The 22,751-nt window shown below is 42.9% G+C and overlaps 1 protein-coding gene across 2 annotated transcripts in view; it reads left to right on the top strand.

The window, feature by feature from the left end:
• Positions 1–22,751, top strand: part of LOC143923950 (bile salt export pump-like) — a 165,414-nt gene extending 142,663 nt beyond the window's left edge. For both annotated transcript variants that reach the window (XM_077447898.1, XM_077447899.1), the window contains exons 25-28: positions 7,910–8,107; positions 12,010–12,216; positions 14,390–14,536; positions 17,167–22,751. In XM_077447898.1, the coding sequence (XP_077304024.1) occupies positions 7,910–8,107; positions 12,010–12,216; positions 14,390–14,536; positions 17,167–17,367 (753 nt within the window). In that variant the 3' untranslated portion in view covers positions 17,368–22,751. The remainder of the gene's footprint in view (positions 1–7,909; positions 8,108–12,009; positions 12,217–14,389; positions 14,537–17,166) is intronic.

Consider the following 22,751-nt stretch of genomic DNA (forward strand, 5'->3'; position numbering starts at 1 on the left):
CCATCCCAACTGGCCACATATGTTGTAATCTGTCTGATTTTATAACATCTTCTTTAGATTTACCAACAAATGAGTGGTTCACATGCCTACCTACACAGACATTCAATTTATATCCAATTAGTTATACCCAAGCTATTGCTAAAGCTAAAGTAAATTAAGCAATCAGATTTCAAAATGTGTTGGCAGGGTACAACTCAAAAAATAGTAACAACAAAAAAGGGTTTGGGCTGTGACCTCTAAAAGTCTGATGTCTGGATTCCTGGAAAGATGGAGGCAATCAGTAGATGCTTCAAACAGCTTCCACCTAGTACTGAGAAAACATTTTAGGGAAGATGTGCCATTAAATGGTAATTCAGTGAAGTTTTATATCAAAACGTAAACCAAGTACAGCAAATCTCTGCAGCAGTCGGTTCTGTTGAAAATATATATTCTTCTGTCAAATTGATCTTCTTAGCAGAGATCATCATTGTACGCACAGATGTCACCAAAGCGCTTCTACACTGTAATGTCTTGAACAAGCTATAAAAAGACGAACTATTATCGCCCATAAAAATGCACGTTTAGACTCTGAATTCTCCACTGACTCATAGATGGGAAATGTAATTGCTCGCAGTGGTATAGAATGACTGACTATACAATGCCACTTATAGAACTCTTTATTTCTATAAACCTCAAGTGACTTCCACCTGGAAGAGATAAAATATGTTGTTATGAAGAAATTCTAATTGCTCTGTCATTTAATTATTGCACAACATCTGACAACATACAATGTATTTCTGCAGTAAATGACAAAACCTCAAACGAAGGTGTAGACAGGAAGACTTTTTCAGCTGTTAGTACACCATAAAATGTACAAGAATTTTTTTTTTTTAAACCTAATTCTAGTTAATTAAAAAATAAATAAAAAAAACTCTGCACAGGGGACAGTACACTACTTGCAATTAATGTGAAATGTCCCTTGTGCTGGTGACTGCTAAACCTTCAGTCCTCTGCATTGCCCCCCCATACCCCTGTAAGGGTAATCCTCCTGTGCTTCGGGGGTTATTACAGCTGTTGGACCTGTCATGATCTTTTGTCTTTTGTGCCCCCCTCCTACATTCATAAAAGCTGTACATTTTAATGAAAATCAATCTATGAATGGAGGTGACGGACCTTTCATTCATCCACCCATCCTCCTTTTATAGAGCACTTTTAATTGATGAAATCTATAGTACAGCTTTTATGAATGTAGGAGGGGAATAAAATTGCATTCACAGTCAGCACTCCAGACGAGTGTTTATAAGAGGTCTAGTGTCTGTTATTATCATCATTGGAAGATTACGGCTGCAGGATATGGGAAGGGGGCAGAGGACTTAAGATTTCAACTAAAACAGTCGCCACCAGCACAAGGGACACTTCTCATTGGATGTAAGTACTATCCCTTGTGCTGATTAAAAGAAAATAAACGTAGGCTTTAAAGAATAACTGGACTTTTCATACAGTTATCCTTTAGATCCCTAAATCTATACTATACATACTATATATACTAAATCTGTAATATACAACATACATTTCTTTCCCCACCGCTTCCAAAAACGTCTGTGTGTTGCAAGCTACACAACCTCTTCACCAAAAGCATATTAGTGAAAAACTTTGTCCTAGTCCTGGGGACATTGTCACCCCCGTCCATGGTCTACACATTCTACGCCATGTTTCTCAGTGGTCGCACCCTGATCATATCCACTTCCTGAGCAGTTTCCCAAGTTTTCAGGAAGTGCACCACTCATTGCCATGATCCCCTTAGTAATACCCTTCTTATGAATTATATGCTCAGAAACTCAAATAGGAGTGATGCTGTAATCATGGCATGCAGTCCTGGACACAGCAAGATCGGTACAGAGCAAATAGAAGTAGGACTGTCCTAGTAAATAGTGGACACGGTTGGCATCTATGCGAAAAGCATCTCATCAAGCTCTACAGGGAAGGCGTTCTAAAAAAGAATGGCCTTTCCATTAAAATACATACAGATTTTTCTGTTAAGAAGGAGAGCCCAGTTGGGAGACATTTGAAGTAGAATTTTATTACAAGAGGTTTATAACAAATCCTATTCTGATTGATGTTTGCACTGGCTGCTATATATGTACCATATTTATCGGTGTAGAACATGCACAGGCATATAACATGCACCTTCCTTTTAATAGGGAAGTTTCAGGAAAAAAAAATATTTTTTAAATAAACGCCTTTGAATTAAAATAAAGGTCAGTGCCCATCAATGCAGCCTGATTAATGCCCATCTGCAGCCTCAATGCAGCCTGATCAATGCCCATCCACAGCCCATCTCATCACTGCAGCCTGATTATTGCCCATTTTTAGCCTCAATGCTCATCTGTAGCCTCACCATCTTTTATCAATGCAGCCTGAACAGTGCAGGAAATCACAAAGCCATCATCTCCTGTTTACTCTGCTCTTACTCGGCTCTCAGTCGGCAGTGACACACACACACAGTCCTACTATCGGCATTGGAACAGCTCCTGTGATAGACAGAACACTGGTGGGTGCTGGAGGCGGGACTGTGTGTGTGACGTGAGAGCCCATTGAGGGACAAGTAAACAGGTGATGATGGCTCGGTGAATTCCAGCAGCACTAATCCCCCTCCTTCCCCTCTGAAGTACACTATTGGCGTATATAACACGCACCCATGATTTGCCCCCTATTTTCAGGGGGAAAAAGTGTGTTTTATATGCAGATAAATATTGTGTGTGTGTGTATATATATATATATACAGTATCTCACAAAAGTGAGACCACTCACATTTTTGTAAATATTTTATCATATCTTTTCATGTGACAACACTGAAGAAATTACAATTTGCCACAATGTAGTGAGTCTACAGCTTGTATAACAGTGTGAATTTGCTGTCCCCTCAAAATAACTCAACACAGAGCCAATAATCTCAGTCTAAACTGCTGGCAACAAAAGTGAGTACACCCCTAAGTGAAAATGTCCACATTGGGCCCAAAGTGTCAATATTTTGCGTGGCCACCATTATTTTCCAGCACTGCCTTAACCCTCTTGGGCATGGAGTTCACCAGAGATTCACAGTTTGCCACTGGAGTCCTCTTCCCCTCCTCCATGATGAAATCACAGAGCTGGTGGATGTTAGAGACCTTACACCTTCTGTGTGAGGATTCCCCACAGATGCTCAATAGAGTTTAGGTCTGGAGACTTGCTTGGTCAGTCTATTACCTTTACCCTCAGCTTCTTTAGCAAGGCAGTGGTCGTCTTGGAGATGTTTAGGGTCGTTATCATTTTGGAATACTGCCCTCTGGCCCAGGGAGGGGATAATGCTCTGCTTCAGTATGTCATAGTAAATTTTGGCATTCATGGTTCCCTCAATTAATTGTAGCTCCCCAGTGCCGCCAGCACCCATGCAGCCCCAGACCATGACACTCCCACCACCATGCTTGACTGTAGACATACTTTTCTTTGTACTCCTCACCTAGTTGCCGCCACACATGCTTGAAACCATCTGAACCAAATAAGTTTATCTTGGTCTCATCAGACCACAATGCATGGTTCCAGTACTCCATGTCCTTAGTCTGCTTTTCTTCAGCAAACTGTTTGCAGGCTTTTTTGTGCATCATCTTTAGAAGAGGCTTCCTTCTGGGATGACAGCCATGCAGACCAATTTGATTAAAATATCTCAGTACAGCGCAAATACAAAAATTCTTTAAAGTGCAATACTAAATAAATAAATAAATGGAAAGTCCAAATATTAAATAATAGAATATACAGTGATCAAGGAAGATCAAAAAAGAAGAAGAGTCCACTTGTGCAGTGTGTCTTCAATCAGTATATCCAGTGACGATGTGATCCCTTCACCAATGAGCTAGTTGGACTCTCACCTCATCATATGGACCCCTGATAAATCAGATAGGTCAAAAACGCATGTTCCCATCAAGGGTGAAGTGTAGGGCTACAGCAGACCAAACGGAAGCGTTTCCAGATACAATTTCCTCAATGTCATCGAATCAACGTGATATCATGTATGAAAAAGAACAGGCAAATCTAGTGCTCTCCGTTTATGCCAATTTATTAAAACAGATGAATAAAAAACAAATTTCCAAATTTTTATTCATCTGTTTTAATAAATTGGCATAAACGGAGAGCACTAGATTTGCCTGTTCTTTTTCATACATGATATCACGTTGATATCACGTTGATTCGATGACATTGAGGAAATTGTATCTGGAAACGCTTCCGTTTGGTCTGCTGTAGCCCTACACTTCACCCTTGATGGGAACATGCGTTTTTGACCTATCTGATTTATCAGGGGTCCATATGATGAGGTGAGAGTCCAACTAGCTCATTGGTGAAGGGATCACATCGTCACTGGATATACTGATTGAAGACACACTGCACAAGTGGACTCTTCTTCTTTTTTGATCTTCCTTGATCACTGTATATTCTATTATTTAATATTTGGACTTTCCATTTATTTATTTATTTAGTATTGCACTTTAAAGAATTTTTGTATTTGCGCTGTACTGAGATATTTTAATTTTAATGTGGGATTTGGTAATTTGACCTACAGTATTCTAGCTGCATCTTATATATATAATTTTTTTCACTGTTATTTTTAGCGCTGGTTGATTTTTTATTATAATTTTCTAGACCAATTTGATGCAGTGTGTGGCGTATGGTCAGAGCACTGACAGGCTGACCCCCCCCCCCACCCCTTCAACCTCACAGCAATGTGGGCAGCACTCATATGCCTATTTCCCAAAGACAACCTATGGATATGATGCTAAGCACGTTCACTCAACTTCTTTGGCTGACCATGGCGAGGCCTGTTCTCAGTGGAACCTGTCCTGTTAAAGCGCTGTATGGTCTTGGCCACCGTGCTGCAGTTCAGTTTCAGGGTCTTCACAATCTACTTATAGCCTAGGCCATCTTTATGTAGAGGAACTATCTTATTTTTTAGATTTTCAGAGAGTTCTTTGCCATGAGGTGCCATGTTGAACTTCCAGTGACCAGTATGTGAGAGTGATAACACCAACTTTAACACACCTACTCCTAATTCACACCTGAGACCTTGTAACATATTGGCACCTTGTAACCTTCTTCGCCGCAGCCCTCTTCTTCCGACTTCAGGGTTCTTGTCCCCCTCTTCGGTTCTTCTTGCCGGGCCACCGCGCCTTCTTCTAGCTCTTTTACAAGCGGTGGCCCGGTCTTCTGTCGCCGCCGCCTGTTCATTGATGTCGCATAGGGTGGGAGGCCGGGATGCAGGGGCCCCCTTATTAAAGGGGGCTCCCGGATTCCGATAAGCCCCCCGCCCGCAGACACAGACAACCAACGGTCAGGGTTGTCGGGAAGAGGCCCTTGTCCTCATCAACATGGGGACAAGGTGCTTTGGGGTGGGGGAGCCGCGCGCCCCCCCTTCCCCAAGGCGCCCCCCATGCTGAGGGCACGCAGCCTGGTACAGCTCAGGAGGGGGGGCACTCGCTCGTCCCCACCCCCTTTCCTGGCTGGGTAGCATGCTCGGATAAGGGTCTGTTATGGACCTGGGGGGGGACCCCCACGCTGTTTTTTCAGCGTAGGGATTCCCCTTTAAGTCCATACCAGGTGATGGGGCCAGCGACGCCTCCTTCACTGGTCCCGGCTACCTGGAGCTGCGCTCAAAATGAGCGGACTTTCCTCCGTGTGTGGGCGAGTCTGTTCATTTCAAAAGTACGGCGGATAGTCTGGCGGTACGGACTAAGTCCGCCGCAACCTGGTCCACCGCAAAAGTACCGTGTAGGGGCAGGTAGCTCGTTCGGAAAGTCCGGCGGTTTGTCCGCCAGACTAAGTCCGCCGGATAGTCTGATACGTGTGTACGCGGCATAAGTTTTAAATATGAAAACATTTTTCTTAACTGAAATAGCAGAAAGTGAGGTCAGGGCTATGCTATCCAGCACCAACTTGTGCAGGAAAAGACTTCAACCTGAAGACCTTACCCTCACAGAAAAGGAGAAATTGCTGAACAGAAATGTAGAGGAACCAGACTTGTGATTGCAGATTGCTGTTTGTTCATGATGTGTTAGTAAAGAAACATTTTTTTCTGCTTTTTAGTCTCTATCATTAGGTTGTTTCCAATCTAGCTGGGAAGCCCACAGAGAAAGGGAAATTCTACTAAAGTAAACAATGACTCTGTTCAGTTTTTTTATTCAGTGAAGGAGAAGTAAAAGAACATTTTGTCAGAGATTTATTTTCCCAGTACTAAGCAAGCTCAGCATAAATAATGCCCATTTTTCTTGGTTTCCCACTAGTCACTTGGTACCAAAAAAAGCCCCATTTTCCTGGAAAAGGACAACTAACAATATGTGACTTATATGTTGTTTGGTCTTTCTGTACACACATTCTTCTGGATGCAGCTTTCCTGCAGCGATTAGTTAGAGACAATTAGTGACAAGCTGCCTATATTGCACTTCCATTATTTACGGTAAGCCTACTATGGCAGTTTTTCCAAAGTAGGCATTGGCCACACAACTGGTTCCCATCAGGAGAAATTGGGTCATTTCATATAAGCTTATTTATTACATTATCACATGCAGAAAAGGTATGTAATACATAGGTGTTCTTAGTAGAAAGTTGCTGCTTGGACCACCAAACTCCAATGATGGAAATCTAACTATGGTTACAACACTCTGTTTTTGTTTATCGTGAAAAATAGTTTATACAGTAATTTTGTTTTGTGACACAACCAGACCTTTGACTTATACAGCAAAAACAGGGTTTGGTTAATTACAATCCCCCCCGCCTGCTAAATGGACAGTAACCTTATGTTCATACCTATGTGTTTTGCAATTTGCAGAAACTCACTGCAGTCCATTTAACATGGTTCCCCATGGTACATGTTCACATCTTTGCGTTTTTCAGCTGGTGCATTTTTGGAGAGGGTCAGGTACTTTTTTTGCTTTGTGTTTTCGCTTTGTGTGTAATAGACTTCAATGGACCCACACCAAAAAGCGCAATTGTTGCATTTTTGATGTGTTTTACATGCTTTTTTTTCCCCTCCATAACAAACTGTGTATAGCTGATTGTTAACGAGCGTCCCGAGAAGCCAGGCATCGCATCCTTAACAACTGATGAGTCATCAACTGTCAGCGGGCTTCCCCACTGCCAGCTGAATGTAAGAATGAGAATATCCGGCCATAAAAAAATCGGCAAAGAAATGGCGTGGGGTCCCCCCAATCCATACCAGGCTCTTTGGTCAGGAAAGGGATCGGACAAGCAAGCGCCCCACCTCCATCTGAACCATACCAGGCCTCATGTCCTCAACATGGGCCAGAGTTGTGGGCAAGAGGCCCTTGTCCCCAATTCTGATATTTCTGAACGAACGAATTAGTCTAAATTCGTTAAACGAATGCCGAACTAAACAAATTGCACATGTCTATTAGCTGGCTTAAACTAGACTGTGCAGTCAGTTCCTTGTTCTCTGCAACTTCCTTCACCCACTCACTGCCAAATGTCAAACAACGACCAGAAAACTGACAAAAAAAATAGACAGATTTTGTCTCTACTTACCCTGCAGCCTTACATGTACCTTTACAATTATGTATGATGCTTGAGAAAAGTTTTGGTTTTAGATATACTTTAAAAATATAAATTTTTTGCAAATTTTCATGAATATCTCCTGAATGTGGATTTATATAATTTGCAGAGAATTACATAATTTACGAAACCAAGCAAACATGATTCATGAATTGTATGATGCTTCTCTATGCATGACAGTCAGGTAGTGAGCTGTCCTTCTTTAATATCATATTGTACCCATAGTGCCTCAACTCATAGTAGTATTTTCAAAGAAATGTTATGTTACAAGTAATCATGACAGTTACTTTTTATGAACATGATAAAATTGTCTCAAATTTTATTCTACACCACACAGGACAATTTCCGAGGAGACATTGAGTTTGTGGGCTGCAAATTCACATACCCCAGTCGTCCGGTCACTATGGTCCTGAAGGGTCTTTCAGTTGGAGTAAAGTCTGGACAGACTCTTGCATTTGTAGGGAGCAGTGGATGTGGAAAAAGTACAAGTGTTCAGTTGTTGGAGAGATTCTATGATCCAGATGAAGGGAAGGTGGTAGGTATACTGGACATCCTTTACATTCTATAGGTTGCCTAACACTATTTATTGTAATGCGTTATACAGTATAACTTGGAGAATTAACCACTTCAATACAGGGCACTTTCCCCCCTTCCTGTCCAAGTTGCAGATCAAACAGAAGCATCTACATTGGCTGTAAGGCCCCTTTCACACCGAGGCGGTTTTCAGGCGCTACAGCGCTAAAAATAGCACCTGTGTAGTGCCTGAAAAAACCACCCTCTTTTACTCCAGTGTGAAAGCCGGAGGGCTTTCACACTGGAGCGGTGCGCTAGCAGGACAGTGAAAAAAGTCTTGCTAGCCACATCTTTGGATCGGTGAAGGAGCGGTGTATTCAGCGCTCCTAAACCGATCCTACCCATTGAAATCAATGGGGCAGCGCGGCTATACCGCCGGCAAACCGTCGCTGCGGCGGCACTTTGCGGGCGGTTTTAACCCTCTTTCGGCCGCTAGCGGGGGTTAAAACCGCTAAAACGATGGTAAATCGACGCTAAAAATAGCGGCGCTTTACCGCCGACGCCCACACCGTCCCCAGTGTGAAAGGGGCCTAAAGGATAGGAGGGTTTACTTCCACTTTAAAGTGAAAATAAACCTTCCTATAGTTTTCAGCCAAGGAAACCGCCATCATGGCCTCTGTTTTATCTTCAGCTGCCATGATGCTGCATATGTGATCAGTCATGACACCAGCCATTGGATGGTTTGAGAGTGTGGTTGAGAGCACATCAAATGTCACAGTTACGTTTACGGCACATGCCGGAAATATAACTGTTTTTTTTTCAAACTGTTAAATCTATAGGTTTACTTACGCTTTAAGATTGTCAGCAGATCAGCCTCCACAAACTCAGCAGTGCCTAACCATGCCTAAAAATGGAGAGAAACTGAGCATGTGCAGAGCAGGGTGAGACAGTTTTTAGTTTTAGTTTTTGAGTATTACTGGATTGTGAGCAGTATAGGCACTTAATATTTCACATAGCTATACCTGCAAAAAGGGCCAGCCTGAGAAGATCTATCAGAACTTAATTTTCTGACTAAAGTTCCATTTTAACCACTTGCCGACCAGCGCACGCCGATGCACGTCGACAGAATGGCACGGTCAGGCAAATGGGCGTACATGTACGTCCCTTTAAATTTGCCACCCTGCCATCGGGAGAGCGCGCCGCCGGCGGCGCGCTCCCGCGCTGGTCGGGACCCCCGTGAGTCCGGTCGCGGGACCCGCATACTCGATCGCCGCTGGCATCTCCGCGATCGTCTCACGGAGCAGCCAAATGAAGAAATGCCGTTGTAAACAGAATTTCTCCATTCTGCCTAGCAACTAGTGATGCTGATCTCTGCTCCATGTGATTGGAGCAGAGATCAGTGTTCACTAAATGAAAGCCCAACCCCCCCACAGTTAGTAACACACCCCTAGGAACACTTAACCCCTACACTGCCACCCACTGGTTAACCCCTTCACTGCCAGTGTCATTTACACAGGAATCACTGCATTTATAAAGCAGTGATTACTGTATAAATGACAATGGTCCCAAAAATGTGTCAAAAATGTCCGATGGGTCCCCCACAATGTCGCAGTCACAATAAAAATCGCTGATCGCCGCCATTACTAGTAAAAAAAAAATAATAAAAAATTATTAATAAAAATGCTATAAAACTATCCCTATTTTGTAAACGCCATAACTTTTGCGCAAACCAATCAATAAACGCTTATTGCGATTTTTTTTACCAAAAATATGTAGAAGAATACGTATCGGCCTAAACTGAAGGAAAAAAATGTTTTTTTTTATATATTTTTGGGGGATATTTATTATAACAAAAAGTAAAAAATAATGCGTTTTTTTCAAAATTGTCGCTCTATTTTTGTTTATAGCGCAAAAAATAAAAACCGGAGGGGTGATCAAATACCACCAAAAGAAAGCTCTATTTGTGCGAAAAAAAGGACGTCAATTTTGTTTGGGAGCCACGTCGCACGACCGCGCAATTGTCAGTTAAAGCGACGCAGTGCCGAATCGCAAAAAGTGGTCTGGTCTTTGACCAGCAAATTGGTCCGGTCTGAAAGTGGTTAATAAACATTTAACAGTTTTGCATTCTTCCATTGGGGACTTCCTTTGCACATCTCTGCATTCAATCACATACAGTGCCTTGCGAAAGTATTCACCCCCCTTGAACTTTTCAACCTTTTGCCACATTTCAGGCTTCAAACATAAAGATATAAAAGTTTTATTTTTTCTGAATAATCACCAACAAGTGGGACACAATTGTGAAGTGGAACGAAATCTATTGGATTTTTGAAACTTTTTTAACTAATAAAAAAATGAAAAGTGGGGCGTGCAAAATTATTCGGCCCCCTTGTGTTAATACTTTGTAGAGCCACCTTTTGTTGCGATTACAGCTGCAAGTCGCTTGGGGTATGTCTCTATCAGTTTTGCACATCGAGAGACTGAAATTCTTGCCCATTCTTCCTTGCAAAACAGCTCGAGCTCAGTGAGGTTGGATGGAGAGCATTTGTGAACAGCAGTTTTCAGCTCTTTCCACAGATTCTCGATTGGATTCAGGTCTGGACTTTGACTTGGCCATTCTAACACCTGGATATGTTTATTTGTGAACCATTCCTTTGTAGATTTTGCTGTATGTTTGGGATCATTGTCTTGTTGGAAGATAAATCTCTGTCCCAGTTTCAGGTCTTTTGCAGACTCCAACAGGTTTTCATCCAGAAGGGTCCTGTATTTGGCTGCATCCATCTTCCCCTCAATTTTAACCATCTTCCCTGTCCCTGCTGAAGAAAAGCAGGCCCAAACCATGATGCTGCCACCACCATGTTTGACAGTGGGGATGGTGTGTTGAGGGTGATGAGCTGTGTTTCTTTTACGCCAAACATATTGTTTTGCATTGTGGGCAAAAAGTTGGATTTTGGTTTCATCTGACCAGAGCACCTTCTTCCACATGTTTGGTGTGTCTCCCAGGTGGCTTGTGGCAAACTTTAGACGAGACTTTTTATGGATATCTTTGAGAAATGGCTTTCTTCTTGCCACTCTTCCATAAAGGCCAGATTTGTGCAGTGTACGACTGATTGTTGTCCTATGGACAGACTCTCCCACCTCAGCTGTAGTTCTCTGCAGTTCATCCAGAGTGATCATGGGCCTCTTGGCTGCATCTCTGATCAGTCTTCTCCTTGTCTGAGCTGAAAGTTTAGAGGGATGGCCAGGTCTTGGTAGATTTGCAGTGGTCTGATACTCCTTCCATTTCAAAATGATTGCTTGCACAGTGCTCCTTGGGATGTTTAAAGCTTGGGAAATCTTTTTGTATCCAAATCCGGCTTTAAACTTCTCCACAACAGTATTACGGACCTGCCTGGTGTATTCCTTGGTCTTCGTGATGCTCTCTGCGCTTTCAACGGAACCCTGAGACTATCACAGAGCAGGTGCATTTAAACAGAGACTTGATTACAAACAGGTGGATTCTATTTATCACCATCAGTCATTTAGGACAACATTGGATCATTCAGAGATCCTCGCTGAACTTCTGGAGTGAGTTTACTGCAGTGAAAGTAAAGGGGCCGAATAATTTTGCACGCACAACTTTTCAGTTTTTTATTTGCTAAAAAAGTTTAAATTATCCAATAGATTTCGTTCCACTTCACAATTGTGTCCCACTTGTTGGTGATTCTTCACCAAAAATAAACATTTTATATCTTTATGTTTGAAGCCTGAAATGTGGCAAAAGGTTGAAAAGTTCAAGGGGGCCGAATACTTTCGCAAGGCACTGTATCTAGGAGCTTGTAATGAAGTGGATACTGGAAGACTGAAGGTCTGGTCCAGAAGCAAATATACTATATGTGTGATGACTTTACAATGTCTTTGTATTGATCTATTTATTGATATTTTCAGCTTGTGGATGGCCATGATACTTTAAATGTAAACATATCATTTTTAAGAAGCAAAATTGGCATTGTGTCCCAGGAGCCAGTGCTGTTTGAAGGCAGCATTGCGGACAACATCAAGTATGGTGACAACTCCCGAGAGATCTCAATGGAGGAGGTGATTACAGCTGCCAAGAAGGCCCAATTACATGACTTTGTCCTGTCACTGCCAGATGTAAGTGTACCTAATAGAAATCAAATGAATATCATTAGTCTTAAAGGGGTTGTATACACATAATATGAATAATCTCCTGTGCCATAAACACCTACATCATCGTTTACAGTATAAAACATATCCCACTGTGCCAGCAAATGAAGCATGGGCTGAATAAATACTTTACACTCCAGAAAATATCACTCTTGGGTGGTCTCAAAGCAATACTAAAGTCTCGGGTTTTTTTTTCTTTAAAAATATCAAACCTGCCCTGTTCAGTTGATATTGCACAGATCAGCAGCCCAGATCCTCCTCTTCTCGTGTTCCTCGCCAGTGCTGCTGGCCCCTCCCTCCTGCTGAGTGCCTCCACAGCAAGCAGCTTGCTATGGGGGCACCCGAACCGAGCCACAGCTCTGTGTGTCCATTCAGACATGGTACGGCCCAACCCCCCCCCCCCCTCTCCTCATTGGACAACTGACTTTAATTGACAGCAGCGGGAGCCAATGTCTCAGCCAATCAGGAGGGCGAGTCCCAGACAGCCAAGGCTCTCATGCACATCGCTGGATCGAGATGGGGCTCAGGTAAGTATTGGGGGGGGGGGGGGCTGCGCTGCACACTGAAGGTTTTTTAGCTTAATGCATATAATGTATTAAGCTGAAAAAACGAATCCCTTTAGAACCACTTTAAACTTCAAATACAAACATCTCTCCTCACAGTAGACCTTGCGCTGTAGTGCCAGGTCCGCTTATAATTTCGTGCCACCTCTTGCTGTAAAAATTGCTAGCTTATACTATGTCTATAAGGTACTTGTAAAAATTGATTGAATTGATTTATACTTACCTTACTCTTCTTCATTGCTGGGCATTAGGTCCCCATCCTTCAGGGAATATTATTGGGGAACACTGTGTGCCCTAAATCTCGTGAGCTGACACTCTACTCCATTGCAAGAGTGTCTTTATTCCCCAGGAAGCAGTGTGAAATCATCCTTGCCTAGACACCGCGGGGTGGGTGTGGGGAATGAATCTAAACTATTTTTTTTACATGTCCCTTTTAGCCATGGTATGAGGTAGATATTTTTACAGGGGAAGGGGACCTGAACAAGGACCCTAAGTTCTACTTTAAAGTGGTTGAAAACTCTCACATATAACCAGTGAAGTGATACACACAGATGAAACAAGTTCTTCTACAGTAAGTAAGTTTTACTTATTTATCTGTAGCCGTCTGTTCTCTACAGCTATTCAAAGTCTACAATTTACACAGTTCTGAGAAACAGAGGGAAAGGATCTAAAGTCTCAGCCCTTGTACACACGGTCGGACATTCCGACAACAAAATCCGTTGGATTTTGTCCGACGGATTTTGTCTGAAACTTGTGTTGCATACACACGGTCGGACAAAGTTGTCGGAAAATCCGATCGTTCGTAACGTGATGACGTTATTTCGTTACGAAGGGACTACGTTCAGGCTAGTAGCCAATAGCTTTGGTCTAGGAATTTGATCTGAGCATGCGTGGCACTTTGTCCGATCGGAATTCTCTACAAACGATCGGACAAAATCCGATTGGATCATGTTGTTGGAAGGTTTTATAGCCCAGCTCTAAAACTTTGTCAGTCGGATATTCCGACGGGAAACAGTCCGATGGAGCCCACACACGGTCGGATTATCCGACAACACGGTCCGATCGGACATTTTCCGTCGGAATGTCCGACCGTGTGTGCAAGGGCTGACAGTGCAGATCTCAGTGAGGACAGCTCTGAGCCCTGAATGGAGGGAACACACTCCCCTCCTCACGGTATGCGGAGAACAGAGCTGTGGCTGCCATTCACAGGCTCTGTACTAAAGCTCTCCTGCCATTTTTATCTCTTGGTGCCAGGAAAACCTATCAGAAGTGACTGGTAATAGAGGAAGGAAGCAGAAGAGATACAGTAAATCACACTCAGTGCTTTGGACAGAGGCAAGTGCACAGTATAGAGGGATATGCTTTGTTCATATTTAATGTCTGAGGATTACAACCACTTTAAATGATAACAAAAATACTTTATTCTCATTGTATATGTAGTACACTAACTTGCAATACCTTAGCCATTAGTTTTATCTAGATATAACTGTTCCTGTTCATCAGGACTTTATTGATGGTCAGTTTAACACCATAATGTTAAGATTTTTACTTGACTAGCTATTGTCTTTTTATCTTAGAAATATGAAACTAATGTGGGAATCCAGGGATCCCAACTCTCCCGTGGGCAGAAGCAGCGGATTGCAATAGCCAGGGCGATAGTCAGGGATCCTAAAATATTACTACTGGATGAAGCTACATCAGCCTTAGACACAGAAAGTGAAAAGGTTTGTAACGTAAAATGTAGTAAAAATTAATTACAGAATATTTTAAGCATACATCTGGTAGACTTTATATTTGGTGAAAGTGGTTGTAAACCCTTACAAACCACTTTGACCTACAGGTAAGCCTAGATTAAGGCCGCGTACACACGCGGGGACTGTTCGCCCAACTTTGTCCGTCAAACAGTTTCGGCAAACAGTCCGCTCAAAATTAGCATGGACGGACATGGCCACACACGACGGACGAACAGTTTGCTGAAACCGTGCGCGATGACGTGAACGGCACGTACGACGGGACGAAAAATACGACGTCCTATACACTGCATTATAACTTTCGGCGTGTAAATCCTTTCTGAGCATGCGCGGAACTTAGTTTGACGAACAAGCCTACACACGAGGGGACTGTTCGCTGAAACAAGGTTTCAGCGGACAGTTTTTCGGAATTTCCGAAAAACCTTGTTCAGCGGACTGTTCGCTGAAACTGTCCGCTGAAAGCCCACACACGAGCGGACTGTTTGCCGAAACACTGTTCAGCAGACAAAGTTGGGCGAACAGTCCCCGCGTGTGTACGCGGCCTAAGGCTTACCTGTAGGTCCAATTAATATCTCCTAAACATGCACGGTTTAGGAGATATTTACAAAAAGACAGGCACCGCTGTCTATGGCGCATGCGGCGTAGACAGTGATGCGCAGGCGCATTGGGCATGCCGCTGCTAACGACCATATGCCATTAGTGGCGGCTAATATACGCGGGAGTGACGTCATCGCTGCTCCGGTGTTGTGAGTGGCCGGAGCATCGATACCCAGAATCTGATGGGCGCTCTGTACTACAGGGGACAGCGGGGACATCACTGGCTCCTGTGTCAGGTAAGTGACACATAATGGGCTAATATGTGATGCACAGTAGTCCATTATGCTTTACCTTTGCAGGAACACAAAGAGGAAGTAAACCCATCAGGGTTTACTTCCTCTTTAAAGGTCCACTGTATCCCAAATTTTTTTATTTTTTGTTAATTGGATTATGTAAAAAGGGTTTTAATAATATTCATGGATTAGTTATATAGAGGTTTCAGTAGAATATTAGAATAGAAGTCAAAAATATCATTCCATTTGTACAGAAAAGTGATATTACTGTCAAATAGCTTTCATTTCAGCATTCAGCATTTCAGTTTAAGGACTTACATTATATTGTTAAAAGTATTGGGTCGCCTGCCTTTACACACACATGAACTTTAATGACATTTGTGTCTTAACCTGTGGGGTTCAATATTGAGTTGGCCCACCCTTTGCAGCTATAAAAGCTTCAACTCTTCTGGGAAGGTTTAGGAGTGTGTCTATGGAAATGTTTGACCATTCTTCCAGAAGCACATTTGTTAGGTCAGACACTGATGTTGTATGAGAAGGCCTGGCTTGCAGTCTGTGCTCTAACTCATCCCAGAGGTGTTCTATCGGTTTGAGCTCAGGACCCAAACTCGCTCTTCTATGTCTTTATGGACCTTGCTTTGTGCACTGGTGCGCAGTCATGTTGGAACAGGAAGGGGCTGTCCCCAAACTGTTCCCACAAAGTTGGGAGCATCAAATTGTCCAAAATGTCTTGGTATGCTGATACCTTAAGAGTTCCCTTTACTGGGACTAAGGGGCCAAGCCCAACCTCTGAAAAACAACTCCACACCATAATCCCCCCCCCCCCCCCATCAAATGATTTGGACCAGTGCACAAAGCAAGGTCCATAAATACATGGATGAGTGAGTTTGGGGAGGAGGAACTTGTCTGACCTACACAGAGTCCTGACCTCAACCCGATAAAACACCTTTGGGATGAATTAGACGTCGACCCAGGCCTTCTTGTCCAACATCAGTGCCTGACCTTAAAAATGCACTTCTAGATGAATGGTTAAACATTCCCATAGACACACTCCTAAACCTTGTGGACAGCCTTCCCAGAAAAGTTGAAGCTGGTATAGCTGCAAAGGGAAAAGGTGGGCCAACTCAATATTGAACCCCAAGCACTAAGAATGGGATGCCATTAAATTGGTAGTAAACCGCTGGGTGAGTTTTTATTTTTTCTGACCTGCAAGGTAATATCATAATTTGCTAGTATGCTCCTTTAGAGCGCATGCGCCAATGATGTCATCGGCTGCATATACAGTAAATATCTCGTAAACGGTGCATGTTTAGGAGATATTTACAATATCTGTGGGTAAGCCTTTTTATAGACTTGCCTATAGATACAAGTCAGAGATGGGAGTTTACTCCCACTTTAAAGGTCATGTGCGTGTAAAGGCAGGTCCTAATACTTTTGACAATATAGTATATATATAGTAGAATTCTGTTTTCTTTTTTGTTTTTATCAATAGTATAGTGGTGGCTTGTTTAAAAAAACAAAACTAAAAAAACGGTGTGCCTCTTTGGAACTATTACTTTAACCAAACCTTTCGTTTACCATAATAGAATTTTACTTTTCTCATCAGATGATAAAAAGTATTCTGTGAAAAGAAGTATCCAGAAAATATGTTTAGGTTTGTCTTTAAAAAAATGGCGTTGCAAGCCAGTAAATGTTATTTATAAGTAGAAATTCCTTTGAAATTTTTGCCATTAATTGATAAATTTTATAACATGGATTTATTTTTTCCTTTAGACTGTGCAGGAAGCGCTTGATGAAGCCAGGCAAGGCCGGACCTGCATTGCTATTGCACACCGCTTGACCACTATTCAAAACAGTGACATCATAGCGGTAATGTCCCAAGGCGTCATTATAGAAAAGGGGAATCATGAAGAGCTGATGTCTCGGAGAGGTGCCTATTATAAATTAGTAACTACTGGAGCACCTTTAAGTTAGACAGAGGCTTGTTTATGTGCAAACCCTCTGTGTTTTTATCAGATTTATGTCCACCGATTGTATATTTGTGCGATCCCTAAAACTATGTGCCCGAGATCACATAAAGACCTGAATTGTGCATCTCCTTTGATGTATCTCCTTCCACAGCTCTTCATGACCAGTTTTGTTAAGACGTTTCCTGATCATGCATTCATCTTGACAGTCAATATTGTGAACAACACTAGCAAAAATACAATTAAATAGTAGATCACCAGATGACATGCTAAAGTCGATATAGCCAGGAAGATTTAGCTTAGGCTGAACAACATCTACCCTAATATGAGTGGCTGCTTTTATTCTGCCAAGACTCACCAGCTGCCATATTTGCTTATTTTAAGGAAGGAACCTAGCACTTATTACCAGTGGCAGATGTTGTTTTTTTGTAAGGGGGGTGGTACACAGCCCCCCCCCCCCCCCGGGCCACCAGTTGTGTGGCACTAAGCTCCCCCCCGTGTGCCACTAAAGCACTCCCCAACCACCACCTGCTGTTCTTACCTTGGGCAGGCAGTGAGAGCGTGGTGGGCTCGGGGAAAGCGGCTTTAGGGTCTAGCAGACTGTCCCCGCTTTGCTACTGAAAAAATCTGACACATGCAAAAAAAAGTGTCACCACACCCTCTCTTTTGATTGACAGACGTGCAAAGGAGACTTGTGCACGGACCTGAGTGAGGGATGTGTGTCTCCTGCTGCTCCAGCCTGAGTAAAAGTAGTTGTACACCTCATATGCATCAGTTCCTAAAGATATGCACCATTTTAGTTTGTTCTGTGAAAATCCAAAGTGCTGTATTTTTATCTCAGTATTTTCACCTCTGCACCAGTCACAGCTCTCTAAAAATGTCCGGTCTGTGGGCGGTGGAATTATGACATCACTGGCCCCACCTCCCAGCTGTACACCCCACCTCCCAGTAGGGAGTGACATGTGCTCACCCTTCCAGTGGTGCATGGTGCATACATTTGAGGACTGATGCATAGGAGGTGGTACCTGCCGCTGATATTGTGTTTCCAGCTCAGTGGGATCGCTCTGTAAATCATCACTGCGAGGCTGTGCTCCCCACGTTTGCCGCCCCATGAGATGCCGCGTAGCCATAGGAATCTATTGGGGGCTGGGAGCGGGAGGAGTGACAGAGCTCAATGCTGGCTCCCGTGACGGGGCTCGCAAGTGACTAGTGGCTAGCGGCGGCGAGATTGACACGATATCGGCGGCACCTTCTGTAGAAGGTTTTTTTATCTTAATGTATTCTATGCACCCCTCAGCCCCCCAATACTTACCTGAGGCCCAGTTTGATCCAACTATATTGCACAAGAGCCTTGGCTGTACAGGACTCTCCCTCCTCACTGGCTGACACAGCAGCGGGCACCATCAATCAGAGTCAGCAAGCCAGTGGCTCCGTGTCTGAATGGACACACAGAGTGGCGGCTCAGCTCGGGTGCTCCCAGAGCAAACTGCTTGCTCTAGGGGCACTCGGCAGTATGGAGGGGCCAGAAACACCGGCAAAGAAACCTGAAAAAGGAGGTTTCTGGCCATTACACACAACAGGTAAGTTATTTTAACCACTTCCAGACCGCCCGCCATTGTTGTATGTCTGTACTTTGACATTGAATACTGTTGTTATGGCAGCAGATAGCTGCCATAACCCCGGTATCCTCTACAAAGATGGATGGTCCTCTTTCAGATAAAAGTGGTCTCCGTGGCAGATTCGCCATGAGATCATTTTTATCGGGGGCGGGAGAGGGCCCTCCACCAGGATCTGGTAGTTTCCAGCACTTAACGGAGCTGTCAGTAATGGCGAAGATGATGGGGTCCTCTCTCATCACAGGCTGGATGACGAGTGAAGGAAAGATGGCCCCCACTCGGCTCCATACCATTGGATGATGAAAGCGAAGCCAAACGTCACTTCCGCCCCATATGCTCTTATTTATTTTATTTTTTATTGCATTTTTTTTTACCCCAGATCTCACATTTAAGAGGTCCTGGCGTGCTTTTTTTTTCTATTACAAGGAATGTTTACACTCCTTGTACTAGGAATAAAAGTGACACAATTTTTTTTAAAAGGGCAGTGTAAAAATAAAAAACAAAATGTAAAATAGATAAGACAAAAGTGCCCTGTCCCACCGAGCTTGCATGCAGAAGCGAACGCATACATAAGTCGTGCCCACATATGAAAACGCCGTTCAAACCACACATGTGAGGTATCCCCATGATCATTAGAGCGAGAGCAATAATTCTAGCACTAGACCTCTTCTGTAACTCTAAACAGGTAACCTGTAGAATTTTTTAAACGACACCTATGGAGATTTTTAAGGGTCCACATTTTTCACTATTTCACGAGCGGGCGCAAATTTGAAGCATGACATGTTGGTTATCAATTTACTCGGCATCACATATTTCACAATATAAAAAAAATTGGGCTAACTTTATTTTATTATTTTATTTTATTTTTTCCCAAAAAATTGCATTTGTCAGACCGCTGCGCAAAAACGGTGTGTATATAGTATTACAACGACCTCCATTTTATTCTCTAGGGTGTCTGAAAAAAATATATAATATTTGAGGGTTCTAAGTAATTTTCTAGCAAAAAAAATTGTTTTAACTTGTAAACACCAAGTCTGAAATATAGGCCCGGTCCTTAACTAGTTAAACAAAAAAAAACATGACTTTAATATAACTTTAAGGACATCTGCCTCATCAATAATAGTAAACAAGACAAATAGAAGATGAATCTCTTTAATGGCCCGTACATACTATTGGTGTTCTAATACCTCTCCACTCAGTCCAACACTAAAAAACTAAAACATTTTTATACTAATCTTCTGATCTCTAGTTTTAACATGTGGAAGACCCAAAGAAAAGAAATATCCATCCCAAGACACAACAGCAGTTTTCTGACATGAAGCGGCTACTGTACATAATATTGTACAGGTGTATATTTAGTTAATTTAAAATTTAATTTTTTAAATGTATTTTGTAATATTATAGTACACCATGTGTCCTTATAATATCTTTTTATTCTATCGATTGGATTCTGTCTCCCCTGTCTCCCTATCACTCTAGTGCTTATTTATTAACCACAACCCCCCACAACCCCTTTTGTCTGACCTCCTGCTACTGTATAACAATGCAGATAGAGATACCAAAATCTGCAATGAGTGCACTGAATGACAGGCATGGAAAGCCAAGTAAATACTCATTTATGAGACATAACTTAAAAAAATAAAAAAATAAAATGAAAACTGGTGAGAAAGGTTACTATGTTTTGATTGCAAATGTAATTAAACACAATTTGGAAGCCACTGAGATGATGAAAAAGAGAGTACCAGTTTCTAGAAGTTGGGGACTGCCACTTTCCGGCACTCAGGGCCGGTGCTACCACTAGGCAAACTAGGCAGCTGCCTAGTGCCGCGTACACACGACCAGACTCTCCGGCAGACTAGGTCCAACGGTCTTCCCGATGGATTTCGGTAGAGTTCCGATGGACTTTACGAACGAAGTCCGTTCAAAAGTCTGTTAGTTTTGAACGTGATGACATAAGGCTGGACTAAAAATGAAAGTTCAATAGCCAGTAGCCAATAGCGTCCCTTGCGTCGTATTTGGTCTGTTGGACCAGCATAGAGCCGAACAGTTTTCACGATAGGAATTGAGTCCGTCGGACAGATTTGAAACATGTTCTATTTCTAGGTCCGTTGGGTTTTTTAAATGAAAAACGATCGGATTAGCCCACACATGATCGGATTGTTCGACGGACTGATTCCATCGGACTTAGTCTGCCGGAAAGTCTGGTTGTGTGTACGCGACATAGGGCTCCCTGCTGCCTAGGGTGCCTGGCCACTGATGTTCCTACTGTCTGTCTGCAGCAAGCAACTAAGTCGCAGCATCAGCAGGTCAGCCACCGCTTCTTTCGCAACTAGCATCAGAGGCACAGTGGCAGCGGAGGACTGTGTCTGTGTCCCGACTCCAGAATGAATGGAAGTAAGCAAGCATTCATTAATGGGCGCTGGTAGGCTGTATTTGATGGGTGCTGGTGAGGCTGCATTTGATGGGCGCTGGTGAGGCTGCGTTTGATGGGTGCTGGTGAGGCTGCGTTTGATGGGTGCTGGTAGGCTGCATTTGATGGGCGCTGATGGGGCTGCATTTGATGGGCACTGGTAGGCTGCATTTGGTGGGCGCTGGTGAGGCTGCATTTGATGGGCGCTGGTGAGGCTGCATTTGATGGGCGCTGGTGAGGCTGCATTTGATGGGCGGTGGTGGGCTGCATTTGATGGGCGGTGGTGGGCTGCATTTGATGGGCGCTGGTGGGCTGCATTTGATGGGCGCTGGTGGGCTGCATTTGATGGGTGCTGGTAGGCTGCAATTGATGGATGCTAGTAGGCTGCATTTGATAGGCGCTCGTGAGGCTGCATTTGATGGGGTTTCGCCTCGGGTGTCAAAATCCTTGCACCAGCCCTGCCGTCACTGGATGGGAACCTGAATTATGACCGGTTACAACACCTGTAAAAGCTAAACTCCAGACAAACAGCTAACTACAAAGGGTAACTATATATATTAGAAATGACTTACCTGCCAAAGCATTTTGTAAATATGTCCTTCCAGTTTGGTGACTGGAATTTTTCTCTACTGAAATTTAACATCACCACCTGATCAGCAACTCACCATCAGCATGGGATTGGACAGTAAAGGAGCAGCAATAGATTGACAAGGTTATTATCCCACGGCTCTCTTCTCCATTCAGCATGTTCCTTGCCATCACATGTAAATACAGTAAACCTGATTGGCTGACTGGGAGCTACAAGAGACTAAACTTGTCTTGTCCAAACATTTATACTAAATATTTTTGAAAGACATTTAAGGGTATATTTATGAAAAATTCACAGAGCTATTTGTCCTGTAAAACTGCACGTTCAATGTGCAAATGGGGGCAACATCAAATGTTGCTAGCCCTTTTCGTTTCCAGGTTAAAATATTGGTTCATTAAAAGATGAATTGGTTCAGGAAAATACGTAATTTGTGGCGAATAGATGGAACTAATGATCATAGTAAATACGTATTTATTTCCTGTGATCATTGTCTTCATCGAATGGCCATAATGCACTATTTTTCCAACTCACAGTATTCTATAGGAATAAAGAACACTCGACTTGGAGAGGAAATAGCTTAATAACAGAACAAATGTACACGCAGTGTTACAGGATGAATAGTTCTTACATTTTTTATAAATACAATTTTTTCACTGCATGGGTTCAGCTTTATGTATTCCTAAAGTATGAGTACTTTGTGTTTTTCATTTAGATATTTTTTACAAGCACTAAAAATGTAATGTGTTCTACACAATAAAGTGTTTTTTCTTTATAAA

Source organism: Lithobates pipiens, unplaced genomic scaffold (assembly GCF_037356315.1).
Source record: "Lithobates pipiens isolate NorthernLeopardFrog02 unplaced genomic scaffold, aLitPip1_a1.2 Scaffold_22, whole genome shotgun sequence".
Classification (NCBI taxonomy): domain Eukaryota; kingdom Metazoa; phylum Chordata; class Amphibia; order Anura; family Ranidae; genus Lithobates; species Lithobates pipiens.